This window comes from Ixodes scapularis, unplaced genomic scaffold (assembly GCF_016920785.2).
Source record: "Ixodes scapularis isolate PalLabHiFi unplaced genomic scaffold, ASM1692078v2 PGA_scaffold3__209_contigs__length_174095766, whole genome shotgun sequence".
NCBI classification, from domain to species: Eukaryota; Metazoa; Arthropoda; class Arachnida; order Ixodida; family Ixodidae; genus Ixodes; species Ixodes scapularis.
The window spans coordinates 134,171,991-134,199,139 of record NW_024609868.1 but is presented as its reverse complement, the minus strand read 5'-3'; the positions used below and the strand labels follow the sequence as shown (position 1 = coordinate 134,199,139).

Sequence of the window (27,149 nt, the reverse complement as noted above, 5' to 3'; positions counted from 1 at the left end):
CCAGCTGGCCCCGAAAACATGGGACCAGGGCCCAGAAGTTATTAGAAAACGCTTTACAAGGCGAGGAGGCTTAGCAGAGACGGAACGGTGAAGATTCGAAATCGAACGCCGTCCCTAGAGCCGAGCGCGTGCCAGCTCGTCGATGTTTCTCACCCTTCTTCTAGCCTAAAGCGCATGCTCAGAACGAGCCCCCATTAATAGGCTGCTAAGACCGGCCATTTTGACGGTGTGGAATGCACGTTGATAAAGAATTCTGGAAGCTAGCCATCAGCACGCGCTCAGCAGTCGCGCGCACAGCTATGGCCGCCAGTGAATACTTCCTATTCGGACGTTCTCTCGCTCCCTCCACCACTCTCAGCACGAGAAAATGTGTCGCGCCGAGAGCGCGAGGATGGTAGCTCGTGTCACCTACTGGTTGTTGAGAGGATAAGTGGCTTTCGATGAAAACTTTCTAAAGCTCGGGTGCGCTTGCTGCCGGGTTTTCGTGAAACTGCAGGACATACAGTTTAGCTTAAGGAACACTTTTTGTTGTTTTTGGTAAAAATAATAGCATAAGTCACATGAACCCTCGCGTGGAAGATTATTTCATGTTTGGAGGTACGGAGTTAAGACAAGCCGTGTTGAAATTTCCTTCCCAGGGCGGAAAAGGACGATGAAATGCAGCGTTATAAACGATGAGAAGGAAGTGAGCAGTGAAAAGCGGGCGGCACACTGGCAGCATGGTTGGCCAGCCTGAAAGAGCTGTAAATAAAACCTTGTTGTTAAGATGCAAATGGCGTACTGCGGCTCCAATGGAAATTGGTAGGTTGTCTGTCTTCGGCGTGCCATGACTACCTGGCCGATCGAGTCGCCAATCCTCTAGGATTCCAAAGACATTGCCTTGTCGACAATTGCAGCGTCCCTTTAGGTTCAGGAATGGCCAGAATCGAAAGGCGATTTAAAAAAGGGGGCGTGATCATTGAATATAGGGAGTATTCACTGGCGGCCATAGCTGTGTGCGCGAATGCTGAGCGTGTGCTGACGGCAAGCTTCTTAAGTTCTTTTGCAACGTGCATTCCGCACCATCAAGAGTGCCGGTCTTAGCAGCCTATTGATGTGAGCTCGTTCTGAGCATGCGCTCTAAACAGCACCCACAGATATGGCGTTCAGTGAATACTTCCTATACTTTGCAATTTAAGTGAGCTGAGGCAAAGCGAAAGCCTCGTGCACCATTATTTGCTAACAAATGTGCCCTATAATGCATCGACTACAGCATATTGCTTTGAAAGCGAGCGACGCTCTCTGGGGCGGGGCACCGCCTTGTTTTACCGTCGTACTTACTCTGCCGGTCACATGACTTAAACTTTCCCCACATAGGAAAATGCGGATATATTTCTGCCAGAGTTAAATTTTATCAAATTGGAGCAAGCGGGTTTAGGTGAATTAAATTCACATTTTGTCTTTCGCCGGGGCACACCTGATGCCCTTCGGAGGCTTGGCAAGGAAAAGCTTGGGGTTTTAATGACTTTTCAATATTGGTAAAAAAGAGGATTCCGAGGGTCTATTGTGGCCCAGTCTTTCCGACCCATAACCAATATTGACCAGGCGTTGCTACTATCGTATGACATGTTTGTAGGATTTAACCGAACCATAATCTTCTTACCAGTGCAGATTGATTTAATAAAAAGCCCCAAAACCCCCGCAGAAAATCTCTCTCCTTGTCTCCGGCTACATCGGCTGATTCTACATTGCAACAAAAGAAGCTACCCTTAGTGTAGACAATAAACCAACGACATCGTTTTTCTTCGCATAATTTCTTGAACCAGGAGAAATAGTGATACGTATTCAGCTCAATCACATTTGTTTCCTCAACGTGCGCTTGACCAGTGCTCTTCCCTGGTCGTAGGTGTGCGGCGTGCTGGTGATAGCGCTGGCCTACGTGTCCCTGACGCGGCTGGACCTGTTGAGCGTGGACAGCCAGCGGTGGGGGCTGCACGCGCACCAGCGCCACCTGGCCAGGCTCAGCATGGCCGAGGTGGTGGTGGGCACCGCCCTCGCACTTTCCGCCCTCCTGGGGTGCTTCGACGTCGTCGTGTCCAAGACGACGCATCGGGCTGTAAGGAGGAGCATGCTCGCCGACTAAGCTCCAGACCACGAATATGTGCCACAGTGTATCAAACCAACAAATCGGAAGTATATAGAAACTAGAGCTTAATTTTATACGTCAATCATGGAAAGTGAACGCGGGACACGAAGTGAACATGAGTGCTGAGCAAAAGCAAAATTACACGTTCCTGCTTGGACGACGCAAGATCCATGAGACTTACCGCCGAATTCAGAAACCTCACTCAAACTACACTCAAACTGAAGGGCCCTTCCACTTACTCGAGGAAGGCGCGAGGGCCGGCTCTGGCCAATCGCGAGGACGGATCCGCCGTCGCGATTGGCCAGCGCCGGCCCTCGCGCCTTCCTCGAGGAAGTGGAGGGGCCCTTCAGTTTGAGTGTAGTTTGAGTGAGGTTTCTGAATAGGGCGGTTAGAGTACAGTGACACTGGTTTACGTTGTAGATAAGAAGTTTAGCCAGTGAAGTCTAACTGACAGCCTCGGGTTTTAGAGCGCATCTCTTAGGCACCCGTTTACGGCTTGAGCGGCGTCGCCGTCGACGTCACCGTCGGCGTCGGTGTAACTGCGCGAGTTGTATTATGGGAATAAGGCAAGCAGGCGTAACCGCGCGGTGCATTACGTAAGCGCTCAAAGGAGCGCTCATGTGGCGCTTCCTAGCGAGTGACGTAGCACTCTGTTAGCGCTTCAGCAGAACTCTGTTACAGCTCATTCACACTGGAAGCTGATCCGCATTCGCAAAGCGATTGCGAACGCAGTTGTATAAAGATCCAGTACATTGCACGCGCACTCGATGACATCAAGTGCGCGTGCAATTGTACTGCATCTTTATACAACCGCGTTCGCAAACGCTTTGCGAATGCGGATCAGCTTCAAGTGTGAATGAGTGGTTAAGGCCGGTTCAGACACTTGCGTTTGAGTGCGTTTGACTGCGTTGCGTCGAGAACCGAAAGCGAGTCAGCGGCACAACTGTGCTTCGTGTGGAGCGTGGAATCCAATTCAAGGAATTATCTTGGCACGCGATATAAGCAGCAGGGATGTCATGGTTTCTCGCAGCCGCAACGCAGTCAAACGCAGTCAAATGCAACTGTCTGAACCAGGCTTTAGCGCTTCAGAAGCGCTTTGTTAGCGCTCTCACGCTCCTTGTGCCGTGCTTGCTGCTGCGCTGAACAGCGCGTGCACGGCGATTCCTTTGTTGTTTTTCTTTTGGCATTGAAAGAAGAGGAAGTAAGAGAGCCGCTCTACAAGCAAAAGAGCAAAGGGTCGGGCAGACGATCCAGAGTCATGGACTCTGAGCGACTAATTGATTGGGTACGACATCCTCGTTTTCTAGTCGATATGCATAACCCTGGTTTCAAAGACTCGGAGACGTTAAAAAATAATCACCTTCGAAAGAGCTCTGCGTCTCGGTCCCTCAGCATATGAACAAAGTTCGCCCTATACCCGTCGGTATCTCGGTGGCGAAAAATTTCGCGCAACCAGAAGGTTTTTCTGGGCGTAAAGCCGTCCACACACACATGAACTCATTGCTTATGGAAGAGCATTTGTCAGATATTTATTTCAGCGTCCCACATGTCCGCCATGGTGCTGCTTATGCACTCCCAACTACAGGAACCGGAACTGCAGTGCACGCGCTAATCCGCAGCACCGCGGTACAAGAAACGCTACCAAAGCGCTAAAAAGGCGCTACTGAAGCGCTAACAGGGTGCTACTGGAGCGCTAACAAGGCGCCACTGGAGCGCTAACAAGGCGTCTACTGGAGCGCTAACAAGGCGCCTACTGGAGCGCTAACAAGGCGTCTACTGGAGCGCTAACAAGGCGTCTACTGGAGCGCTAACAAGGTGTCTACTGGAGCGCTAACAAGGTGTCTACTGGAGCGCTAACAAGGCGCTACTGGAGCGCTAACAAGGCGCTACTGGAGCGCTAACAAGGCGCTACTGGAGCGCTAACAAGGCGCTACTGGAGCGCTAACAAAGCGCGACCAAAGCGCTAATCACGCGCTATATTAAAACGAAGTCACGAGCTAGAATGCGCCAAATGAGCGCTCCTTTGAGAGCTCACGTAGAGCTAACTTAGCGCTCCGCTGTAGGTGTAAACAGGCCTTAACGCTCCAGGAAGGAGAGGTTTCAGTGGTACTTTGAAAATTATTTTCTGCAGCCTCCATGAACGAAAGTGTTCTCATGATGTTGAGTCATGGTGACGCATAATGTCACTGCTTCAAGTCACGTGACCCAACGACACCACGGCTTCACGCAGTGAAGTGATATTTTCAGGTCACTTGACGCCGTTTAGTCGCTTGAGACTGCCACATGATATGACTTTATTTATTACTACACTCAACACCTTAACGTCCTGTGACACCGAGCAGGTGTCACGTTGTTACGCTGCCCGGATTCGCGTGTATATCTCTAATGAATTCTACATTCGGGACGATTGATCAAAGAAGTGCCTTAAATTGTTGTTTACGTAAAATGACGTGAGTGGTCGCAAGTTGTCCAATTGAAGTTAATAAATCAAGAAAATTGGGATAATGTTTATAGTGGAATGTTTGCCACTAAGACTAGGTGGCTAAGCACGCGTGTCTTACAGAGTCGCACAAACAAGTATTTTGAAGTAATCTGCTTTTCTTTTCCAGTTGGACGTTGTCACCGGACTCATTATTCTCGGCCAAGTGACGATTGCTATGACCGCCCTTACGCTTATGATCTGGGTATGTTGCCAACTTTTGTTTCGCTGATGCTCTCCATGTCTCGTACGAAATGTCAAACGATGTAGGTGACCAAATCATCTCGTTGCTGTTTCAGGTAGAAAACGACTTACCTTCCCGAAGTTCCAACTGTAGGGCAAGTGTGACGTACTTGTCTTCATAAAATTATCATTGTTTACAATTAGGATAGAACATAATACAGTTTAGTACTAATGAGCTGTTTTAAAACGATAATAGTCCGATCTCACCAGCCAGTGTGACTACGCCACCGCGGCCGCAATGCATCGAGGAAACTTTAGTCTTTCGGCACGTGCGACAACCCCGCTGGAGCTCTGCGCGTGTGTAGCACGAAACAACACGAGGCCTCGCACGCACGGCCGTCTGCCTCTTGTGAACTAAAGTTATGGCGGCGACACGGATGCACCGAACGCCTAGTGGGATCGGTCTATTGTTGCATTTTAAATCCAAGACGTATGTCGTGGATTCTAATGCTTTTGCTATAGCAAGGTGCAATGTGATGTGTTGTACAGCTTTATCAAATGTAATCGAAGTAGAGCTTAATCAGTGCCACATAGTTCAACGGGAGAGTGAGCAAAGGCCCTAAAGACTCTAGTTACAATACAATACAATTCAATAAACTTTATTTTTCCAGAAGTACTGGAGGGATCCCCAGACAAAAACTGCTAAAAGCATTGTAAACATAAAAATAAAACAGCGCAAACGAACACAAGGACAAGTAGAGGAAGGGACACAGACACAGCGCTGACTCACGACTTACTTTCTTTCTCATCTTTTTAAAACATAACATAAGAAAGTAAGAAATGAAAAATATAAAAGAAGAAGAATCCAGCATGTAGGACATCCTCTCTGTCATATGCCATATGAGGAATTTTACAGAAACTATAAATTATATACCATTACAAAAAAAAAAAAATAAAAAAAAGAAGGAAGTAAATAGTAGGAAAAGATATAACTATACATCATTCCACCTCAGGTCTGAGCAAAGAAAAAAACCACAGCGCGAACCCTAATGCTCTGTGCGTACCTGTCTTGCACGCGGCCTCTTGGTATGTCGGCACCTTTTTCTGGCTGCATGTAGGCACGCGCCTGTGGTTATAGGATCACTCCCATGGAAGGAGAAAGGAAATATTAAACAAACGTGCCGAAACTCCGAAGAAACTCGAACTCTTCACTGTATAACGTCACTGATTCTGAACTGACGCATGGATCGGGACCATTTTGTCGAATGTAAAACGCGTCATGAAATTCCCTTGCCATTTTTTGTGAATGTTTAGCCAAAATTTTAATGTCACTTAACCGAGGGGAACAACCACACTTATCACAATGAAGGGCTAGGTGACCCGAAGGTGAAGACCTCAAAGACAGATAATGCTCCCGAGCTCGAACATTAATACATCTGTCCGTCTGCCCAATATACACTTTACCACAAGAAAAGGGTGTTTTATAAACGACCCAATGCAATGATGACGTTAATAGAAACACCACCACCACGTTTATGTGTTCAGTTCAAATAGAAGTGATTATAACCTGGTAAAACGAGCATGTCAGCTTCATGCTGATACCAGGTTTCCGTAAACATTATTATGTCAAAAGAAACACAGCACTGATCTAAATGTAATATGATACGGTCATGTTTATTTGTTACGGAACGGGCATTTAGGTGATAGATTAGTGTGTTATCTTTCGATGACAAGCAATGACCAAGGTCTACAGACAAAACTAACTCCCTGTATTCCATTGCAAATAAAAAACGAAACACAAAGAAACCGAGTAGATAAGATAACTAATCTTCTCGATGTCAGCTTCATTTTTGATTGGAACGAGTAGGGAACCATCGGCTTGACGAGCAAATATTTTTTAATTGCACACCCAGACATGTTTCCAGCTCGACTGCCGCTTCTTATCAATCGCTTTGCCAAGAATACCTTTTAATGACGGGCAAAGATGCTCGTTCACAAATATCGGCGTATTGGTGTCGAGGCCTACGTCAGAGTTTGTAAGGCGCTGCTTTTTTGCTTTCTGAAATATTGCGTCGCGCTTGCTGCGGTCTACAAGCTGTAGGATTATGTTTGTAGTCTGAGTGTCCCGCGTCGGTACACGATGACAAATGGCAATAGGGAATTGTAGTAGACCGTTTTTCTCCTCCGCTACGATATCCCTGAAGAAAACGCCGCAGCTGCGCCTGCGCGCCGCCAGCCTTATCTGCATAGTTCAAGGTCGTGTGGCGGTTTACGGAGCGCTATCCGGGTGCTTAGCGGGCAGCGGAAACGGTCTCTTACAATTGCCCAATATCCGCTCGAGTAATTTGTTCCCCAATTGATTCGCCCAGTTTTCGAACCACATCTGGAAGTACTTCGGCATCACTCTTGAGGATTCCTTTAATTTCCAGATTCGTGTTCCTCGAGTACTGCTCAGCGTCCGTAAGCCAATCCTGGCAGTTCCGCAAGCATGTTTCCAGTTCATTGCACTTTTGCAAGAGATTTCCGTTCTCTTCCTTTAACTGAGCGTTTGCTTTAAGTACTGTATCGAACTTTTTCTTGATGTCTTCAAACTCGCGGTTCATAAAATCCATACTATCCTTCGCCTCTTTAACATTATTCCGTAAGTCACGTATGTCACTTCTAGTATCTCGTTCCAATGTCTCCCTAAAAGCCTTCCATTCCTGGCCAAGTTCATCTTTAAGGTCATTTAGTATTTTGGAGATTTCCTTCGTCATAGGGGATCACTCAAAAACGAACAGAGAAAGCAGACAGGCGTAATTTTTAACAGCTGTGGCAGCAGCAACGGTGACAACGCTTGAGGTATTTAACGTAAGAAATTGGAACAAACCTGCAAAATGACGGGTTGTAAGCGTGCTAGCTGCGTGCCGTTGCTGCTGCCAAGTGACAGGAAGACAAGATGCGTGCGTCTTTTGTTGCGAAGAGGGGCTGACGTCCTCTAGCTCTTGACCAATGGCAGGTTGTCCCGTGGAAGATCAACGCTGGGTAGATGGCAGCACAACAGATTTGCAGTCTGGCAGGCCACCGGGACACAGGGATGATGATGCGTTCTTGGATAGGTTGAGACCACGGTCTGCAAAATGACGGGTTGTAAGCGTGCTAGCTTCGTGCCCTTGCTGCTGCCAAGTCGAGTTCAAGTCCTATTCGAAGAGACGAGCTACCAGATATTCTAGGGAGGCATATTGTCGACAAGGCTCCGTGATACAGGTGTTGAGGTTACGTGTCAAGGGACTCACAGATTTTCGATGGGGCGTGCCAGATGCCTTTTGTTCCGCGTGAACCCTCCTTAGGTGTTTTTAGTTAGGAGTTCATCAAAGGTTCAGTGGTTCGTGACAAAAGGACGGCAAGTAATAATTAATGGTCTTTCAATCCTACAATTTTCATTCATATCAGCTCAAGTTTGTACGGCGCTATCAAAGGGACTGATGTGAAAGCACGCGCCCAAAAGCATGATGGTATCGCACATGTGCTCACATGCTGTGTTCAACTCGAAAGTAACGCGAAAGAACCAGTGCCTGTCTTATCAATGCGATGTATCTTAAAGTAGACAATAATTAGTTACTTCTATTTTTTGCGCTGGTCCTGTCTTATTTACAAAATACTCGGCTAATTAGGTGGGTAAGGCAACTTTTTTTTATCGGATGTTGTGGATTTCAGAGGGGAAAACGTGATCCATTTAAATGTCTCACAAATCCTTGAAGCAAACTATTAATTTGAGGCTTCTTGCCTTGTAGTTGCGTTGTCTATATGATCATACAAAATAGCTCAATAGTGATCCATCTAATCTTGGCATATGTTGTTGTTTTCATTCCCCGTAGGACTGTCTACAAAGCCTCGTCTTTGTGGTCCGAAGACTGATTCCTGCCATTGCATGCTCACTCCTAGCTGCCATAATTTCACAGGTAAAAACTCACTAAAATATGGGTTAAATCGAGCAAGATTGAGTGTTGTGTGGAAGCAATAAAATGTAATTGGAGTGTTGATAATGCAGACTATATAAAATGATTTTCAGATAGAAAAAACAAAAATATTTTTCGTGACGTTTAAATCTTGGGCTTGTTTAAAGGACGTTCATTCCTTACTTGAAAATCGTATTTTTGTGTGGCGACTCTGGTTTTCGTTTCTTAATATTTGCTGTCGAACTCCGGTATGTACGACGGTGTGTATTATTCTGAAGAATTCGCATGCGTAAAAGGATATCAACAATTAACTTATACTTGGGCATGTATTGCTATCTTTTCGTGGAAGATTTTGAGGGCATGTGAGTATGACAGGGTATGTGTTTAAATTCGAGGCACGGTTGGCGCCGGTTGTCGTATGATATGCCGTCAACAAAGTTCAAGTAGGGAAATGGAAGGAGAGTAAAATTACGCGACGGAACTGTGTTCTGACCCAAGTGATTTGGATTTCTCAGTTTGTGCGACCAATTCATGCTCCTGCTGGGCATGTAGTAAAGGATGGTTAAAATTACGAGGTTGGCTGTGAAACCAGCGGGGGAGGGCGCCTTCACCTAAAAAAGATAAAAAAAAAACGTTCTATTACGCCTTGAAAATTTGCGAGTTATTATGCAGCACTAAAATGCATGCTTGGAGTAAGGGTAACTTCTCTGTACAGGCATACACTTTTTTCCTGCGCATTTTATAGCCACCCTCGGTATCTATCCTACCCTAAACTTTCCCGTAATCGCCGATTTAATTAGTGGAATTAAAGTCCGTTGATCAGGCCAAATGCTGTTTACGGCGATAGTCATCAAACATACAGGCTGTTCCACGTAATTTCAGCCGAGGTTTACCAATAGTTTGGTGCATTCTAGGGAGACGAAACCAGAGGAGTAAGTTCATTCGTTGTTTGGAGTAAGTAAGTCTTGTTTGACCAATGAAATGAATAATTTTAATTTACCTCGGTAATATTGCATTTAGGGCAAAAGCTCCAGTGATAGTTGTACAGCGTCCTCAGAAAGATCCAATTCAGTGGTTCATATAGAAAAACCTCCAATGTTTTGCCGGGGTTTAAAAAAAGACCGAGAATTACAAAAAAAAGCACGTGACTTTACGCTCGGGCACTGTGTATCGTAGAGCTCTCAACCATGGCTTGAATGAAATAGGCCCACATGCTGGACGGAGAACTGTTCACCGGACGCTGTCGACAGATTTGCGCTATACTTCGACTTACCTTAGGTCTAAGCCCGGTCGATCTTATACCAAAGGGCCAGCCAAACAGCTCAAAAAGCGCAACGTCATGGCCTGCTCACTGCGCTTGATAGGAAGAGCCGGCCCAGGAGCACGCACAAAAAAAAGGGCGAACATCGGCTGGTTCTAGGAACTAGACAGCACGCTAAAAAAGCGTTGTGACTTTATCGCCGTTTGCTGGGCCTTTGGGCTCATAACATCGGCCGTGCTCGCGGAATAACTCGCTGTCTCGTAACTCGCGGCCAGCGTCGTTATCGGCGCCTTGTTTTTCGTTTTTGCGGAGGCAGCATACACGCCAGGGGGTAGTTGGGTCTCTGTTACAGTCCGACGTCCAGCGTAGCGAACGCGGCGTTTGCTACGCGCGACTTAGCAATCGATTGCTGGAGCAATCGATTGCTCGACGATTGCTCGACGATTGCTCGACGTAGCAATCGATTGCTAAGTCGAGCGATTGATTGCTACACTCGACGTAGTAATCTATAGGTGTAGCAATTGATTGCTCGACAATCGCTACGCACGACGTGGCAATCGATTGCTGCGACCACTCGTAATGAACATTCGAATGTTTATTATGAAATTTAAACTCGTAATGAACATTCGAATAAACGTATTATTCACCGGGAAAGTCAAGCAAAGCTTTGTTCGAATAGGGATACTTCTCAGGACTACAAGACTAAATGCCCAGTGCATATGGATAATAGGCGCAATGCTTGTGGTGCAAAAATTTGGGTGATATCATCCGAGGTTTTGCACCGCCAGTTCTACCTCCGTTGCACAATTGGTAACTTGAACAAACACCCACAGGCTGAAATCTTTTTGTTTATAAATAGTTTTTGATTTCGTGATTTTTCATGGCGCTCAGCAAGCTCCCTATTGGAACCATATACTTATATATCTTTATTTTCGATAGTTAAAAAAAGTAACAAATCTGACTCAATTATTCGAACTATTCCGACAATCAGCCTCTTATATTGGCTCCCTGGTTGTAGAAATAACCTGCACAGACAGATATATAAAAGCCCCCCCCCCCCCCCCCCAGACACACACACACAAAAAGACGGGGACAAAAAGTGGAGACGACACAAGGCCTTGTGTGGTCTCCACTGCTCTTTGTCCTTGTCGTGTTTGGCGCTTTTACATTTTTGAATATGAACCAACTGGCCCAACTTTCCACTTTGCTGCTGCACAGACTCCATTGGTGTTTCGTTCACGACTTTATTTTGAACAAATCTATAAAGCATAAAAAAAAAAGTGATAGACGTTCACAATTCCCTGTAATCAGTGTTGTGCCCGTTACCGAAAAAAAGTAACAAAATAGCGTTACTCGTTAGTTTGGTAAAAAGTAACGCGTTATCGAGCTACGTTACTCTTTTACAAACGTAACGATATACCGTTACCGTTACTTCTCAGAAATAACAAACGTTGCTTTTACGTTACTTTTCTGTTCGAGTACATATGTTTGGCAGAGATGTATGATTGGATAAAGATAAAAATTTACAGAGTGGTTTCATGCCGTTTTGATGCGCGAAGCAGCTTAATTTTTGGCATGCAGATTAGGCATTGAAACTGTAAATTGCCTGATTCTGTCTCCTTTAGTTGATACATTTCATTCAGACCTGCTGGCCATGGCAACGGATTTTCGTTATTCATGCCCATCTCACGCGCAGAATGAGTCGGAGATGTTAGTCAATCGGCTTTTATAAACTACAGCATGCGAACGAGGACTGCTGGAACACAACCAGCCAACCAACACCCCTCATCTATACGCCGGTTTTAGTAACAGTCCGGTTCATAATACTACTACCAGAGACTGATTTACTTCACTATCTGGAACAGGTCACCGGTTACCAGCACACTGGCTATAATCACTTGCTGCCTCTTACCAGCAGTAGCTCTTAGTTTTTCTGTGAAAAAAAAAAAAGGTTTCGTGTTTGTAAGTTTTCTTTCCAGGTTTAAAACTTTTATTTTTTTATTTTTTTTATCATGACCTTAGGGAATTAAAGGCTAATCAAGCGAAAGATTCTTCTGTGTACAAAAGTGGGTCAGGAACTTTCAGGCAGCGAGGGGGAGAGCGAGGGTAAAAATATTCCACAAAGGGTGTTTTCTTTTTTCTTGAAACTAGAGAAATCAGCAAATCGGCTTCGCCACTAGTTGTCCACTGTTGCAAACGGATGTCTCTCCACGGCTCCCTCCCCCCCTGTCCACTTCTGCTGCACAAAACAGGGGGGAAGAGGAGGGAGGGGAGGAGGCTGTTACGCAGTCGTTCGTTCAAGCCTTGTGGGTGGTGACACTATGAAAAAAAAAAAAAAAAGAGGATGGACGGAATTAGCTGGTAGCTGAAGGTTTTTTTCGCCTTCGAGAAGTGAGTTTTTTTTTAAAACTTTACTGTGACGGATGCTGGTTCCGTGCGGCGATAAGCTGGTGCAGGATTTTGAGATAAGCTCGTGCCGGATTTCACCAGTCTTGGTCAAAAGTAACGAGTAACGAGTAACGAAATTTGACAGCCGATACCGTAAAAAAGTAACGGAAACACTTTACTCCTTAGTCATTCAGAATACTAACGACTACGTTACTGCGTTAGCGAAAAATGTAACGCGTTACCAGTAACGTCGTTATTAGTAACGCGTTACCTCCAACACTGCCTGTAATGCAGAATTAGAGCGCAGCTCTTGACGAGGAGGAGTGGAGGGTATGCCCATTTTCCCCTTCCGTATTGTCCCCTCCTCCTCTCCTGCTCCCCTTCTATTAAGCGTGCAATTTTCGCGAAATTTCCCTCTAAATTTAGCGGAAAGTTCCCTGATAAATTTAGTGGGGAAACTGAATTGGTGCAGAGGTCACGTGAGGTCGGTTTCTCGACAAATTTAGAGGGAAAACCTAACTCGGTAAATTTAGCGAAAATTTCCCCGCCAAGTTTAGCGGGTTAAGTTACTCGCTAAATTTAGCGGACAAATTGATGTCACGTGGCCTTAACGAACCTCAGTTTCCCCGCCACTTTTAGCGGGAAAACTGTGACGTCCCATAATGCAACGCGTGCGGTTATGCCGACGCCGCTCGACCCGGAAGCGGGCGCCTAAAAACTGCGCTCCAAAACGCCCTGTATATTGCGTCGATGTCAAGCAACTGTCTGCTGCCCTCATTTAAATGTGCTGCGAAATGTATTTTTGCAATTTATCTTGAGAATACAATAAATTTCCTCTTGCGTTGAATTTAGTGCATCGCAATGGTGGCCAACAGAATCTCAACTGCAACGGAGACAATCCAAACCAGGCTGAACAGAGCCAACAACCTTGAAGAATACAAGTTGAAATCAAGTGAGTTTTTATTTGCGCACTGGTCCTGAAGGCTATACTCCGTTAAACATTACGCTGAGGCTACAGCCAAGGCTACAGCATGGGCTAGCCCGCACTCCTGGCTTTCAGATGTACCTTTCTAGCGCGAGCGCTCTTTGTGTGGAAGAATGTTTCAAAGCCATACCTCGTGCTCTCGTGCTCCTTGCATTGGCTGCACTCTCAAACTCAAGGGTGAACGGATTATTCGCGACGAGGAGCTCGCCCCAGGGGCGCTTCTGTTTTCCTCCCTATAGGTAGTGCACGTGCTACCCACGCGGTTATGTTTTACTATCCATAGTGCGTAGAATCTTGGCATTGCGCGAGCTTGCACCAGCAGAGGATGTTGATGCATCCTCGCTCTGTGTTGTGCAAACATTCCACCAGGCGGCGATACCCAACCTTTTCGACGCAAATAGTGAAGTTGCATCGTAGGGGCGGATATAAAAGGAACAAGTCAGTTACTATTTCGACTTCCACTGTCAAAGTAATTCCAAATTTTTTTGACGTCTGTGACCCCACTTCCTCAATGCAAAAAGATATGGTTCTAATAAGTTTAACGTCTTCCGTTGATCTGGCCACCAAGCTCAAAAGCGGCGATTAAAAAGTTGTAACCTTAGTTGCAGTTTATGTCACGCATTTTTCCAAAAAGTGTCATGCAATGGACTGCAGTTCTTTTATTGACACAAGTTTATAAGTGATCGGGAATCCAAAAAAACTTGCCAAATACAACTCGGCTATCAGACCGCGCATAAGATTTACTTGGTAGCACTTTGCTCAACGTCACCGAATTCGCATTTATATATTTATTTATTTATTCGTAAAAATTGCAGTCGATTCCACATTTCCTATAAAAAAAACTCCGCAGGCCGTTAAGTGCGAAAATTTTGCTTGGCTCGTCGGAAGATTTGTTGTTCGTCTGCACCGGACATGAGACATCGAGGAGACAATGTTTGTATTCGCAAAACACTTCGTTTGACGTCCTGATTGTCTAGTAGCTTCCCCAGATTCGTTATACACGAACAAAAAATCTAATATAAGCTAAAACAACGAACAAACGAAACCCGGCTAAAAGAAAGTGAGAGCTGCGTTCAGAGTGAGATTTTTGGAACCATTCGAATGCGCTCGCATTGTAGTGGAGGCGTGGAAGCACAAGCATTGTTCCAAATCACCAGTGTAGTGCACGCACTTACATTTGTTACGCTGCGTGCAGGCCAGATACAGGGATATCTAGTTCGCCTTTGCTGTGGGAGTAAGACGCGTGCCGAAATGGCGTTGGAGAGCTTCGCCGCCGGTGTGTCACGTCCAAAAGGATAATCTCCCGAACACACATACACGCTGAAGAAGAGATTTTCATTATCAGGTAGGACCGAAGCTTCCGAGGCGTGCGACATAGGTACACACGACTCCGTCAACACAACACCGACAACACCGTCAGAAACCAAACAGAATGAAACGACCACCACTGTCGACTGCTGCATTGACGGGTGATGTGAAAAGATTAACTCAACTATATTCATCGTAAGCGGAGACACGGGAAAATAATAAAAAAAACAAAAACAAAATGACAACAAGTTGTTTTGTCCGTTTTTTTTTTTATTTTCCCGCGTCTCCGGCTACGATGGAGGTTCACCAGCTCGCCTGTACTTTTACCCTTTCTTCGTCAGCTTTTTTGACGGAATACTGCATTAAAACAGTAGTTATGGTTACCCGGGACGTCAAAATAAATGAAAAATTCGCTTCATAAGGAAGTAACGTTGTAGTCGTCAAAATAATTGTTTGAATATAATTTAGCTGTAAACGTCGAAATAGTCACTGTCAAAAGCAAACCACTCTGAGAAAGGTAGTGCCCAGGTAGCCGCTGTCACCATAATTAAAGTATATTTTCTTCTGCGGCGTCATGTCTGAAACTAAAAGAACAACAGCACTTGTTTGCATAGTATTTTTGTGCAACTGAAGTATTTATACAAGTTACTACGTCTGCACAATAAAATGCAGCGTAAATAGTTATGCAACTACTTTTATGAATTCTAACTACCAGCCGCCTCCGTGGCTCCGAGGCGAGAGCGCCGGCCTACGGATCCCCAGGTGACGGGTTCGAATCCCGACCGAGGTGCCCGCAATCTGACGGAGGCTTATTGCGGAGAAGGCGCCGTGTAACCGAGCTTTCGGTTGCACGTCAAAAGATCCCCAGGGGTCGAAATTAATCCTCATTCCTCCGCTGGGGCGTGCCAGATGCCCATTGTTGGTTTGGCACGTAAAACCCCCAAATTTGACTTGACTTTGAATTCTAACTACCGCGTGAATCGGAGATTTTTGGTTCTTTGAAGGGATCGCATGAACTTCTTTCCTAATGTATCGAGCCAAGAGTTTGTACATATGTGGCTGAGGGTAAGGAATTTTGTGTATTAGGAGAAAAAGAGTTTACCGACTAAAACGTAACAAGTTATGGGCGTAACTTTGCTACCTATAGCGGCCCTTTGCAAATGAAAGATATTTGATTGGCTCGACAGCTGACAGGTTCGAGCGGGCACGAATGAGGGCGCGCTTCACCGCGCAAATACCGATCTCCTATCATTTTAGTTTACGATACACCAAATACACCTCCTTTGGTCAACTCGTTCAAAAACCTTAGCGCGATAGGCGAAGAAACCGACCTACGCGGTTTCTCCATAGGGCCAATGAGCTCTGCGATTCACGCTGTATATGGGGCGGTTTAAAATACATATATCGGAATATGTCCTCGAATATTAGGATTTTGGCCACCTCATAATATACTTTTTTCTTGCAATACGACTCAAACGCAAACAAGTCTCAATACGGGGTTTGTGTAGTACTTCATTTTTTATTTGTTTTTATTTTATTTAGACATACTGCAGCCCCTGAACAGGCCCCTGCAGGTGTGGGGTACATACACACAGCAAAACTATAGATATGAGATACAAGAAACACATGGCAACTATATATACTGCGTATACAACGACATATATACTTATGAACGCCATCAGCGTAATAAATATTCTATAATCAACGCCTAATATACAATAAAAAAATGCTTGTACAAGCACCAGGAAAGGAGAACAAACAAAAGGTGTGACTCTCTAAAGCACCATCGAGGTCGGGGGCAAAAAAGATGTCGCGAGGGAGGGCGTTCCAATCCGTAATAGTGCGTGGGAAGAAGGAGTACTAAAGAATATTATATTTTAATTTTTTACTCGCATATTGGTCGATACGTCGTATAGGTCGACCCCCTAACTTCGGGACCCCCGAAAAAAAAGAAAAAGTTGAAAAATATAATACCGGGATTCGCGTATTGGTCGACCCCCCAGTTTTGATGAGGCGATTTTTGAAAAACAGGTCGACCTATACGCGAGTAAATACGGTAGTTCAGCGAATATTGGTACCAGAAAATACTGATGATGGTGCCTAGTTTCTCTAGATGATGATGGGGATAAATATAGTATTGATTCAATGCGGAGTCAGTTATGATAAACCGAAGACAAAAATTTTAGTCTCAATTTTTTGACGATGCTGGAGTGATGATATATTGTTTGCTATCATTAATGAAGATGGGGAATCTAGCCGATTATACTTTCCATAGATGAAGCGAATGGCTCTCCTCTGAACCATCTCAAGCTGTGACGCATCCTTTTTGGTCTTTGGGTCCCATACTATGCCAGCATATTCTAACTTCCGTCGGACCAAGGAGTTTTATGCATGTAATTTAACGGAAGGGGAAGCGCTTCTAAGTTTCTGACGTAACCATACCATTTTAAGAGAAGCGGAGGAACAGATGTTTCGAATGTGTTGTGACCAACGGAGATCGTGCCATACGGTTACGCCGAGATATTTGTGTTCAAATATCAGACATTACAGCATTGTTTTTTTGATAAGTGAACTTCGGTGGCTTCACTTTTCTTGTGATACGTAAATTAACCGGTTTCATAAAATGTAGGTGCACTTCCTATGCGCGGCACCTATAGCGCATAGAGGCGGGGGAAGAATTCAGCGATATTTGGTCAGCAACTGTGGATATCATTTTGAACAAAATGCAATCATCGGCGATTGAACGAATATTTACATCTGGGCTAACAACTTAGACGATATCATTTATATACGTTGAAACTACAACGGGCCAAGCACACTGCCTTGAGGAACACTCGAGGAAACACCCAGAATACAGGAAGCATGACCACCAACGTCGACTAACTGGCTACGAAACCCCTCTCGGGTACATTCAGGCTGTTTAAACTTTACCCGCTAGCTCGCACCTTCGATTTTTGTACTTATTGTTGGATTAATGATTCTTATTGTTATTTTCTGAATAAGCCTACGAGTTGGGGAAAGGAAGAACGGGCTAACTGACCCAGAAATTGATAAAAACAAATTAATTCTAAAATACCATTACGCACGCAAACAAAACAACAACAAAAACAAACAAAAACAAAAACAACAAGAACAACAACAACAGAACATACTGATAGTCGTACGTGTGCCTCAGGCATGCACCTATACCAGTAGCGAGTTTTGTCTTTCTTTTTATAAGGGAAGAGGGTATAAGATATTTAAAAAAAATATGACAAGCTGCACATATTGGATAAATCTCTCTCGCTCTCTCTCTGTATATATATATGGGTGATTTCATCTCAAATCGGGCAGGCTAAAAGTGTCTAATTTTTAATTTTCACGAAAAAAATATATGTTTTGGGGGTGTTTCTGAAATGAAGGAGGGCGCAAACCGCATGTTCTCCCGATTTTTTGTTCTCGAGTTACGAGCCGTAGAAGCCGCAGTGGCAGAAACTGGTGTTTTTTGCCTGCCGTTGCAGGTCGCGTGTTTGACACCCTCTGCTGACGCTATTGTTTTGTCTACACCCTTTTAAATTGTCCCCATAATTTAATAGGTATTATAAAGATACCTTGATGTATTCAAATATTTTTAGAAATCTGATTGTTTTCTAAAACACATGTCAAACTCGTCACTCCGGTCGCTTTTCGGTCAAATTTGACAGGTCATTACTTTGTCTGTACTTAAGGTACATTTTCTTTCTTTGGCTCTACAGAAAGCCCAAAGCAAGCCCATTATAGATATAATAATATCATTATGATCTGTCGACTAGCCGCTCCGCTACCTTCACGTAAACGTTGTAAGAAATAACAAATGTTAAAAGTTTGAGGTCGATTTTCTCAAAAACCCCATTTTTGTAAATTTTTATTTTTTAAATTCTTTTAGACATATTAGTCGAATACAAGAAAAAACAGTCTAGAAATGTAATATTGTGGTTGTATGTCCTCTGTTTGAGCCGCAATCGCGTGAAATGTGTGAACATTTGTTATTTTTCACAACGTTTACGTGAAGGTAGCGGAGCGGCTACTCGGCAGATAATGATATTATTATATCTATAATGGGCTTGCTTTGGGCTTTCTGTAGAGCCAAATAAAGAAAATTTACCTTAAGTACAGACAAAGTAATGACCTGTCAAATTTGACCGAAAAGCGACCGGAGTGACGAGTTTGACATGTTTTTTAGAAAACAATCAAATTCCTAAAACTTTTTGAATACATCAAGGTATCTTTATAATACCTATTAAATGATGGGAAAAAGTTGAAAAGGGTGTAGAGAAAACAATAGCGCCAGCAGAGGGTGTCAAACACGCGACCTGCGACGGCAGGCAAAAACACTAGTTTCTGCCACTGCGGCTTCTACGCTTCGTAACTCGAGAACAAAAAATTTGGGGAACTTGCGGTTTGCGCTCTCATTCATTTGAGAAATGCCCCTAAAACATATATTTTTTCCGTGAAAATTAAAAGCTGGAACCTTTCAGCCTGCCCGATATGGGAAATTTCATCTCAAATCGGGCAGAATAAAAAAGTATAAATTTTAATTTTCACGAAAAAAATTTATGTTTTGGGGGCATTTATCAAATAAATGAGGGCGCAAACCGCATGTTCTCCAGATTTCTGGTTCTTCAGTTACGAAGCGTAGAAGCAGCAGTGGCAGAAACTAGTTTTCTCCTGCCGTCGGAGGTCGCGTGTTTGACACCCTCTGCTGGCGCCATTGTGTTTTCTACGCCCTTTTAACTTTCCCCCCTCATTTAATATATATTATAAAAATACCTTGATGTATTCAAATAGTTTTAGGACTTTGATTGTTTTCTAAAAAACATGTCAAACTCGTCACTCCGGTCGCTTTTCGGTCAAACTTGACAGGTTATTACTTTGTCTGTACTTAAGGTAAATTTTCTTTATTTGGCTCTACAGAAAGCCCAAAGCAAGCCCATTATAGATATAATAATATCATTATTATTTGCCTAGTAGCCGCTCTGCTACTTTCACGTAAACGTTGTGGAAAATAACAAATGTTCACGCATTTCACGCGATTGCGGCTCAAACAGAGGACATACAACCAAAATATTACATTTCTAGACTGTTTTTTCTTGTAGTCGACTAATATGTCTAAAATAATTTAAAAAATAAAAATTGACAAAAATGGGGTTTTTGAGAAAATCGACCTCAAACTTTCAACATTTGTTATTTCTTACAACGTTTACGTGAAGGTAGCGGAGCGGCTAGTCTACAGATCATAATGATAATATTATATCTATAATGGCCTTGCTTTGGGCTTTCTGTAGAGCCAAAGAAAGAAAATTTACCTTAAGTACAGACAAAGTAATGACCTGTTAAATTTAACCGAAAAGCGACCGGAGTGACGAGTTTGACCTGTGTTATAGAAAACAATCAAATTCCTAAAAATATTTGAATACATCAAGGTATTTTTATAATACCTATTAAATGATGGGGAAAAGTTAGAAGAATGTAGAGAATACAATAACGTCAGCAGAGGGTGTCAAACACGCGACCTGCGACGGCAGGCAAAAACACTAGTTTCTGCCACTGCGGCTTCTACGGCTCGTAACTCGAGAACAAAAAATCGGGAGAACATGCGGTTTGCGCCCTTCTTCATTTGAGAAACACCCCCAAAACATATATTTTTTTCGTGAAAATTAAAAATTAGACCCTTTCAGCCTGCCCGATTTGAGATGAAATCACGCATATATATATATATATATATATATATATATATATATATATATATATATATATATATATATATATATCAGGGTTGGGCAGAAATACTCAAAAATGTATTTGGAAATACAAATACTGGGATACATTAAAAAAGTAGCCAAAATACTGATAGTAAAATACATCTGTAAAAATGTATCGCGATACGTATCGAAAATACATTTTAAATAGAGGCAAAAAGTATTTGGAAATACAAATACAGGAATACATTTTAGGGAGGGCTAAAATACAAATACAGAAATACTGATACTGCAATACATTTTTCACATTTGTTAGAGACGCCAACTGAGATGAAGCTTAAAGTTTGAAGTGGATGTTTTTTTATCCCAAAACTACTTTTCTGTAGGCTTGGCACTTTGCCTTGAAGGTAGTGGTTTCGGACGACGAGGAGCCTTCAATGGACTCAATAAAACGTTCCAATCAAGGACTGACCGCGGTCCCTTCCCTGATATCCTGTCTGTCTGACGAGGGATGCGAAAAGACTTCGACCTCTAAATAAATTCTATGTCACTCTAAATCCTATCAAATCGTCACCATGCCCCTGTCCAATAAGGACGTCCCTGCCAACATTGATCACATGACGTCACGGTGGAATGAACTGGTATTCTTTATCTGTAGGTGTGGCCTTGAACATTAAACTTTACCACGCTGCTCTATGAAAGTGCATTAGGTACTTTCGCTGTAGGTTACCTCGTTGAAGATCGTGCAGGCAGTGTCATTTGGAATTTTCGAGAATAGTGGTCCACCTTAAACATCCTGGAACACGTGTCTCACCTTCTGATACGGTTGAAAAAAAGATACTATGGCATCCCTGTTGTGAAGGTCCTTCCTGCAGACCCTCCGCCACCGACATATGCATTGCAGTCATCAAGTTTCGCCTAGCATCACCCAAACAGAGACCTCGTGGAGTGCGACCTGATATTGCCGGCACAGGTGCGAGCTCTCCGAGAAACAGCGCGCTCGAGACGAGTCGCAGGTGTACGAAGTCTGGGTCGGCACAGCAAGGCCAGGTCTGGCCTCCTTCCTGGGTTTCGGATCCCCAGAGCAGCGGGTCACGTTCATGTCGGCTGATGACGTACTCTTGAGCCGTGCAGTATTACTGGCGCAGCCGCATTCGAATATGTGTTGAATTTCACTGCGTGAGTCATCCCACTATGTCAAGTCAACCACCGTCAGGCTCGTGCTGCATCAGTGGTGTACACCCGCCGGCAATATGAAGGTGAACACCTTACCTAGCTTCTTGCCTGTTTTGCGGCTCCCTAAAGCTATATTAACTCTCAACGTCTCAAATGGTACGTGGTTTGGGGTCTAAAGTTTGCGTTCTTGCCCTCTTCTCGAACAAAGCTTGTTCTAAAACTTGCAGGAGCGTCAAGAACAAGAAGAGGGCTGTTCACCTTCAAATCGCTCACGGGTGTACTGTGTACGCTAAGGCAAGAGATACATTTATAAGCGGACATTGGATGACAGCAAGCAATGACTCAAGAAATCCATAGCTAAGGACCTCCGGCGGAAGATGCTCTAGCTCCACTCTTGGCACGCCACCCGGTTCAAGTCCCCGACTACGCAACACTTCTCAGAATTGAGAAGAGGACGCATAGAAAAATAGTTTGGAGAATCGGAAGGAACCTTGGTCAGCATAGAGACAATGCCCATGCATCTCCTTAACCCTGGTGCCCTGAGAAGTAAAAACAAAGAAAAAAATATGCGTTCGGACTTGTTTTTTTTTTTTTTTCGGTGGGGGGGGGGGGGGGGGAGGGGGGTATTTCTCAAGAAATGTAACGAAATACATTTCATCCTGATTGTATCGCGATACAAAGAAACATTCCAAATTGTATTTCGATACAGGAATACAGATACTGCTGAAAAAAATGTATCGCGATACAGAAATACAGATACGAAATGTATTTCTGAAATACTATTGCGATACATTTGTATCGCGATACTGCCCAACCCTGATATATATATACACAGAGAGAGAGAGATTTATCCAGTATGTCTGGCGGTTGATTTTTCATTCATCAGAATGAAAAAGCGACGTAAATAGCACAAGCGATAGGGAAGATAAAGGTAGAAATTCATCTTCAATAAAACAATATCAAAATGTTGGGTAGAAGGTCACGTATCTGCTCCACATTTCGCATATATTAAACGTGCAGATTTTATTTATTTTGACTCACGAAGCATCAGGTAGGCGGGAAAGTGAGCCACCTATCCCACTTTTGGCACGCCACCAAGAATATTATCCTCGGAGTTCAGCATTCCTAACATTGAAAACTTTTGGCCGAATTGCGTCGCGATCCGAAAGAGCAGGAATACGGAAGAGGCGTGAAGTGTTTCAAACTCTAAATTAATCTAATTTTTGAAGTGTGCTGGATGATGGTGTGCCGTGGGTTAACACGTAAGCAGAATAAATTTTATTTTTGCGACACCGGCATAGTTTAATGTTCCGGTTTCTTAGCATGCCTGATGTGGAGGATTTGTTTTTAGGCCTCCCACTTGTGATGATCAGCTAGTCGTTCCTTCTGCAATCATTTTTACACTTCACTCATTTCTGGTTTTGGTTAATGCCTCCTTTTCGTTGCCAGCCAGTGCTAGATTTAGGTGGCGATAGGCAGTATTGCTTAGTCCACACTTGGTATAACACATCAGCAATTTGTAACGCGGAGCAGTTTTATGAAGGCCCTTCGGTTGGGGCCATTGATGTTAGGCTTGTCGGTTTCCATTGTGGCTTGCACATGAGACGCCCACACTTCACTGTAAGCAAATCCTTTTCTGTCAGTCTCCAAATGATGCCACAATGAAGTGAACCAGAAGATTGCTGCCCGCGGAACCTTGGGCTTTAGTTTCTTGACTTCGGACACACTGTTGTAACAGATCTTGGAAGTCTAAGTGCAGGAGGTTCTACTTACAAGCTGATCAGCCCGAGTCTAAATGTTTCTTCAAACCCAAATTTTTCAACTCATATGTGACCATCTAAATTTGCACACTGAAGACAAAAAAAAAAAATTCTGCACAGTAATTATCTTAAAAAAAATAAAGAAAAATCTGTCACGCAAGTTTTGGGTTAGTGACAAAAATGATCGGATTGTGCAGAAATCTCTGGTGAAGGAGTATAACCTCGTGCATTAATTGCCACAAACTACCAAAACTAGCTTGCCCAATCGTCAGCACTCCGGATTAATGAATATCTCCAGATTCTAAATAATATTTCCCGTCTTGGCTCAATCGCTCAACGGAAGCGTTTTGGTTTTGCCCAGCGTTTATTCTCAAACCAAGGAAACACTCCCAGTACGTTGCGTTGTATTTTGTGCCTTTGAAAGTAGGTTTCAGACATGCCTCCTGCGTCGACGCCTATTTCTTGTAGCATTTTTGAATAATATAGCTCGTTGCACTTAAGTGCAAGAAAACCCATAGCTGCAAGGATAAGTATGCTGCAGGCATGAACGTTGATTGGACCGCACGAGTGCTTGTGCTCGACAGAGAGACTGTCAGACCACAGCTCGATCTTGCAGCTTCTGCTATGCTCGAACTTAAAGTGAAACGCACTATAGCTATAACAATGTCTGAGAACAAAGTTTTCTTTTGCAATGGAAAATAGAACAAACCTTTATTAAGATATCGCCCTTTCTTATTACACCAACTATTGTAAGGGCTACAAGGGGGAATTCTATAGCACCTCATCTGGCGTCTTTCGGAGGTTCAAACTGTTGCCGGGCTTGAACTTCCGATTGCGCGGCCCGACCACATGACAGGGCAGGGTGTATTAAATTTTCAGTTAACAATACTGTCAGCCCACAAGGGCTAATAAAGGGTGTAAATCAAAACGTAAAAAAGCATAATTTTTAACAAAAACAATATACAACATAATGCACTACGCCAAGAAAAAAAAAAATGACGCAAACGAACGGAGAACTAGACACGACGCGACCTAACTTTCAACGGAATGGTTTATTTGGATGAAATACTTGTAAAAATATAAAAAAAACCGGCACACTTGGTAGAACACAAAGCTATGGTCTAAACCGCCCCTTGAATATCAGCGTCATTGGTTCTTCAAATATCGTAGAATACTTTATCGGACAAAGGTTCGCGTACACAAGAGTTGACGTGGTGGGACTTAATCAAGAAGGCTTCGTGAATTTCTCAACGGCCGTTTTTGTTTTGTAATGCCCATGATTCAGGTCTCACCAAAGATGCGGCTGCACTTCTCAGAGTTTGGTCCCCATTCGCAACGGTCACAGTGGACCGATAGGTGGCCAGACAGGGACTGCGTGATTGCCAATGCATGCTCTCTATCCCTAACTTTGATATACAAACTAAACAGTCGCGCAATAACAAACGCGAAAATAATGTCATGAATTATGAAATCATAAATCAAGCAAAAAAAAAAATAAAGTAAATTCGATTTTATAGACAAAAACAACAAAAAAAAAAGTCACTGCCCAATCGCGATATCTAGTGGCCACCAAACAATATTTTCGAGGCATTTGAAAAATACGCTGAACTATGTGCTGCCAAGTCGAAGGAGTATATGACAGTAAAATGTCTCGTGTGAGGAAGAATACGTCTGGAAATTCTTTCGCGGCGGACGTCGGAAGACGAGCGCCGCAAGCCTTGGCCGTACTTACTAGGAAACGTATTTTTATTTGTTTTAGATTTGACGGCTTAGTACCAAAACACGTCAAGTAATGACTTGTCATATAGACATTTTAGATCTTACATAAATTATAAAAGGTGAATATGGTGGACCTTGTTATTTGACATAGTTGGCTGCTTACCCTGTGAATGGAAAAAAAGGTATGTGATTACGAAGAGAAAAATTTAAGTAACAACAATGCATGCACTATAACGAACTCTTAATGTTCGTAATAGTGAATTGTAGGAAGTGGAATACACTTCTTAGATAATAAATCGGGGACATAACGCTGAAATACTTTCTTACGCATAGGGAAAACGCAAAAATGTTCTGTAGTATTCAGTTTTCCGGACTGCACGGGTAAACTTTGTAATGTTCTGCAATTGAGCTCCTGATTAACTGGTTTAAATGCGTTATGCAGTGAACGAGTTAATAGGCGGCTGGGCACCGCGCAAGAGCCATTCCTGGAGTGGACAACTCAACTACTCCGGCTCATTGTTTGAGCACAATGTTCGACACGATTCGTAAGTACTCATTTTTACATTTTTCCGAATGAGATTGCTAAACCACAGGCGACAGGCATTTTATTGAGTTAGCGAAATTGTAGCAGTTAGCGTTTAGGACTCGCAAAAACGTCCGGACGGAACAAGATCCTGCTACGCGAGTGTATAAATTGTCAGCAACGGTACGAATGAAGTATTTTTGCTAGTAGTTTGTATTCTCGCACTTATCTAACAATGCTGAACGAAGAGCAGGTCTCACTATTGTTTCCAAGACATTGACAATTTACCCAGCATGTTGGCTCGCTCAATATTGTGCAAGTTGTAGGTGATTCGCAAAAGTTGGAAAGACTAGGTCCTCGCTAACATCAAGTCTTTTGCACATTTGAACTTTTGGTTTCTAGAAGCAAACCGCCTGCTACATTACCGTTAGTGGAAATTCAAGCGTTTACGGTCCAGCATAGGACGAAGTGATTTCAAAGTTTTGCAACGCACAAGCCTAATTTAACCTCATTGTTTCCTACTTTAATTTTCACTCAAATTCGCTTTGCGGACACTTTGCGGACGCTTTGATGGTGCAGTTGGCGGCGATATGAGCGATATGAGCTGGCTTTGCCCAGTAGTAGTCGAAAGGGGCATGCTTCGGCAAGGTAAGCTACGAAACTGACTGGAACGCTGTGACAATAGGGAATTGGACAGTCCATTACAACCCTTTTTTTTTAGTCGCTGGAAGTGTCCTGTGCGTGCCTTTTGTGCCACCCCAGGCTGAACGCAGGTGATCCGGCCGATTTTGCCACACCCTGTAACTCTATGCGCCAAATTCAAACACACACGCACAAAAAAAAAGAAAAAAAAAGAGAAAAACTCGTATTGTGAATGAACTGTCTGTTTCAGAGCAAGAGTGGGCACCCCCCGCGTGAAGCTCCACTTCGCCGAGAAACACGTACCCAATCGCAAGCGGGTCCCCGTTCAGATCGTCGTCACCCCGGCCTCTTCTCCGAAGCATTCCAGGAACCTTGAACGCTCCTGGGTCAGCAGGGAGGCACCGACATCTTCAGACTTCAGCCATTACGCCAACGTGGCGTTGCAACCTACCGAAGCCCACACTTTACCATCGGATCAGTAACGATGATGGAATATAGGAAGGCCAAAGCACTCCCTTTGGGAGGTTGTACACTCACTTAGCAAAATGTTTACAGACTTTGCAGCTACCGGCCTCGGCATAACAGGTCGGAAAGTTCCTACTTAATCACAACAGCGTTCCATTCAGCATTTAAGTAATTAAAAAAAAAGTTTGAACATTACTAAATTTTTTGTTGTTGTCATCCTTAGGATTGTTTAAATCTGGCTTGTTAAGCTCAATTTTGGGGTTGAACCAGTTTATTATATAAATAACGATTACTAAAGTGTTTCGTTTTGTTATTTGAACGGAAAAAAACATTTACGTAACGTTGATCGTTTGTTAATAAAGAAAATAACTGGAAGCAGCCTTCTACGACTTATGCATATAATATTTTAATTATTAGTAAAACATGTGTTTACAAATAGCTGCTTAGACATTGAAGGATGACATGGAACGCGGTAGTTTA

General features: G+C 43.6%; 1 protein-coding gene across 1 annotated transcript; it reads left to right on the top strand.

Moving 5' to 3' along the window:
• The first annotated feature begins 367 nt into the window (after positions 1 to 367).
• LOC120849824 lies at positions 368 to 26,686 on the top strand. Its single transcript, XM_040222075.1, has 8 exons — positions 368 to 394; positions 1,886 to 2,095; positions 4,735 to 4,809; positions 4,904 to 4,942; positions 8,645 to 8,728; positions 13,227 to 13,326; positions 25,482 to 25,584; positions 26,455 to 26,686. The coding sequence occupies exons 1-8, from the start codon at positions 368 to 370 to the stop codon at positions 26,684 to 26,686; spliced, it is 870 nt and encodes a 289-aa protein (XP_040078009.1).
• The last annotated feature ends 463 nt before the right edge of the window (positions 26,687 to 27,149 follow it).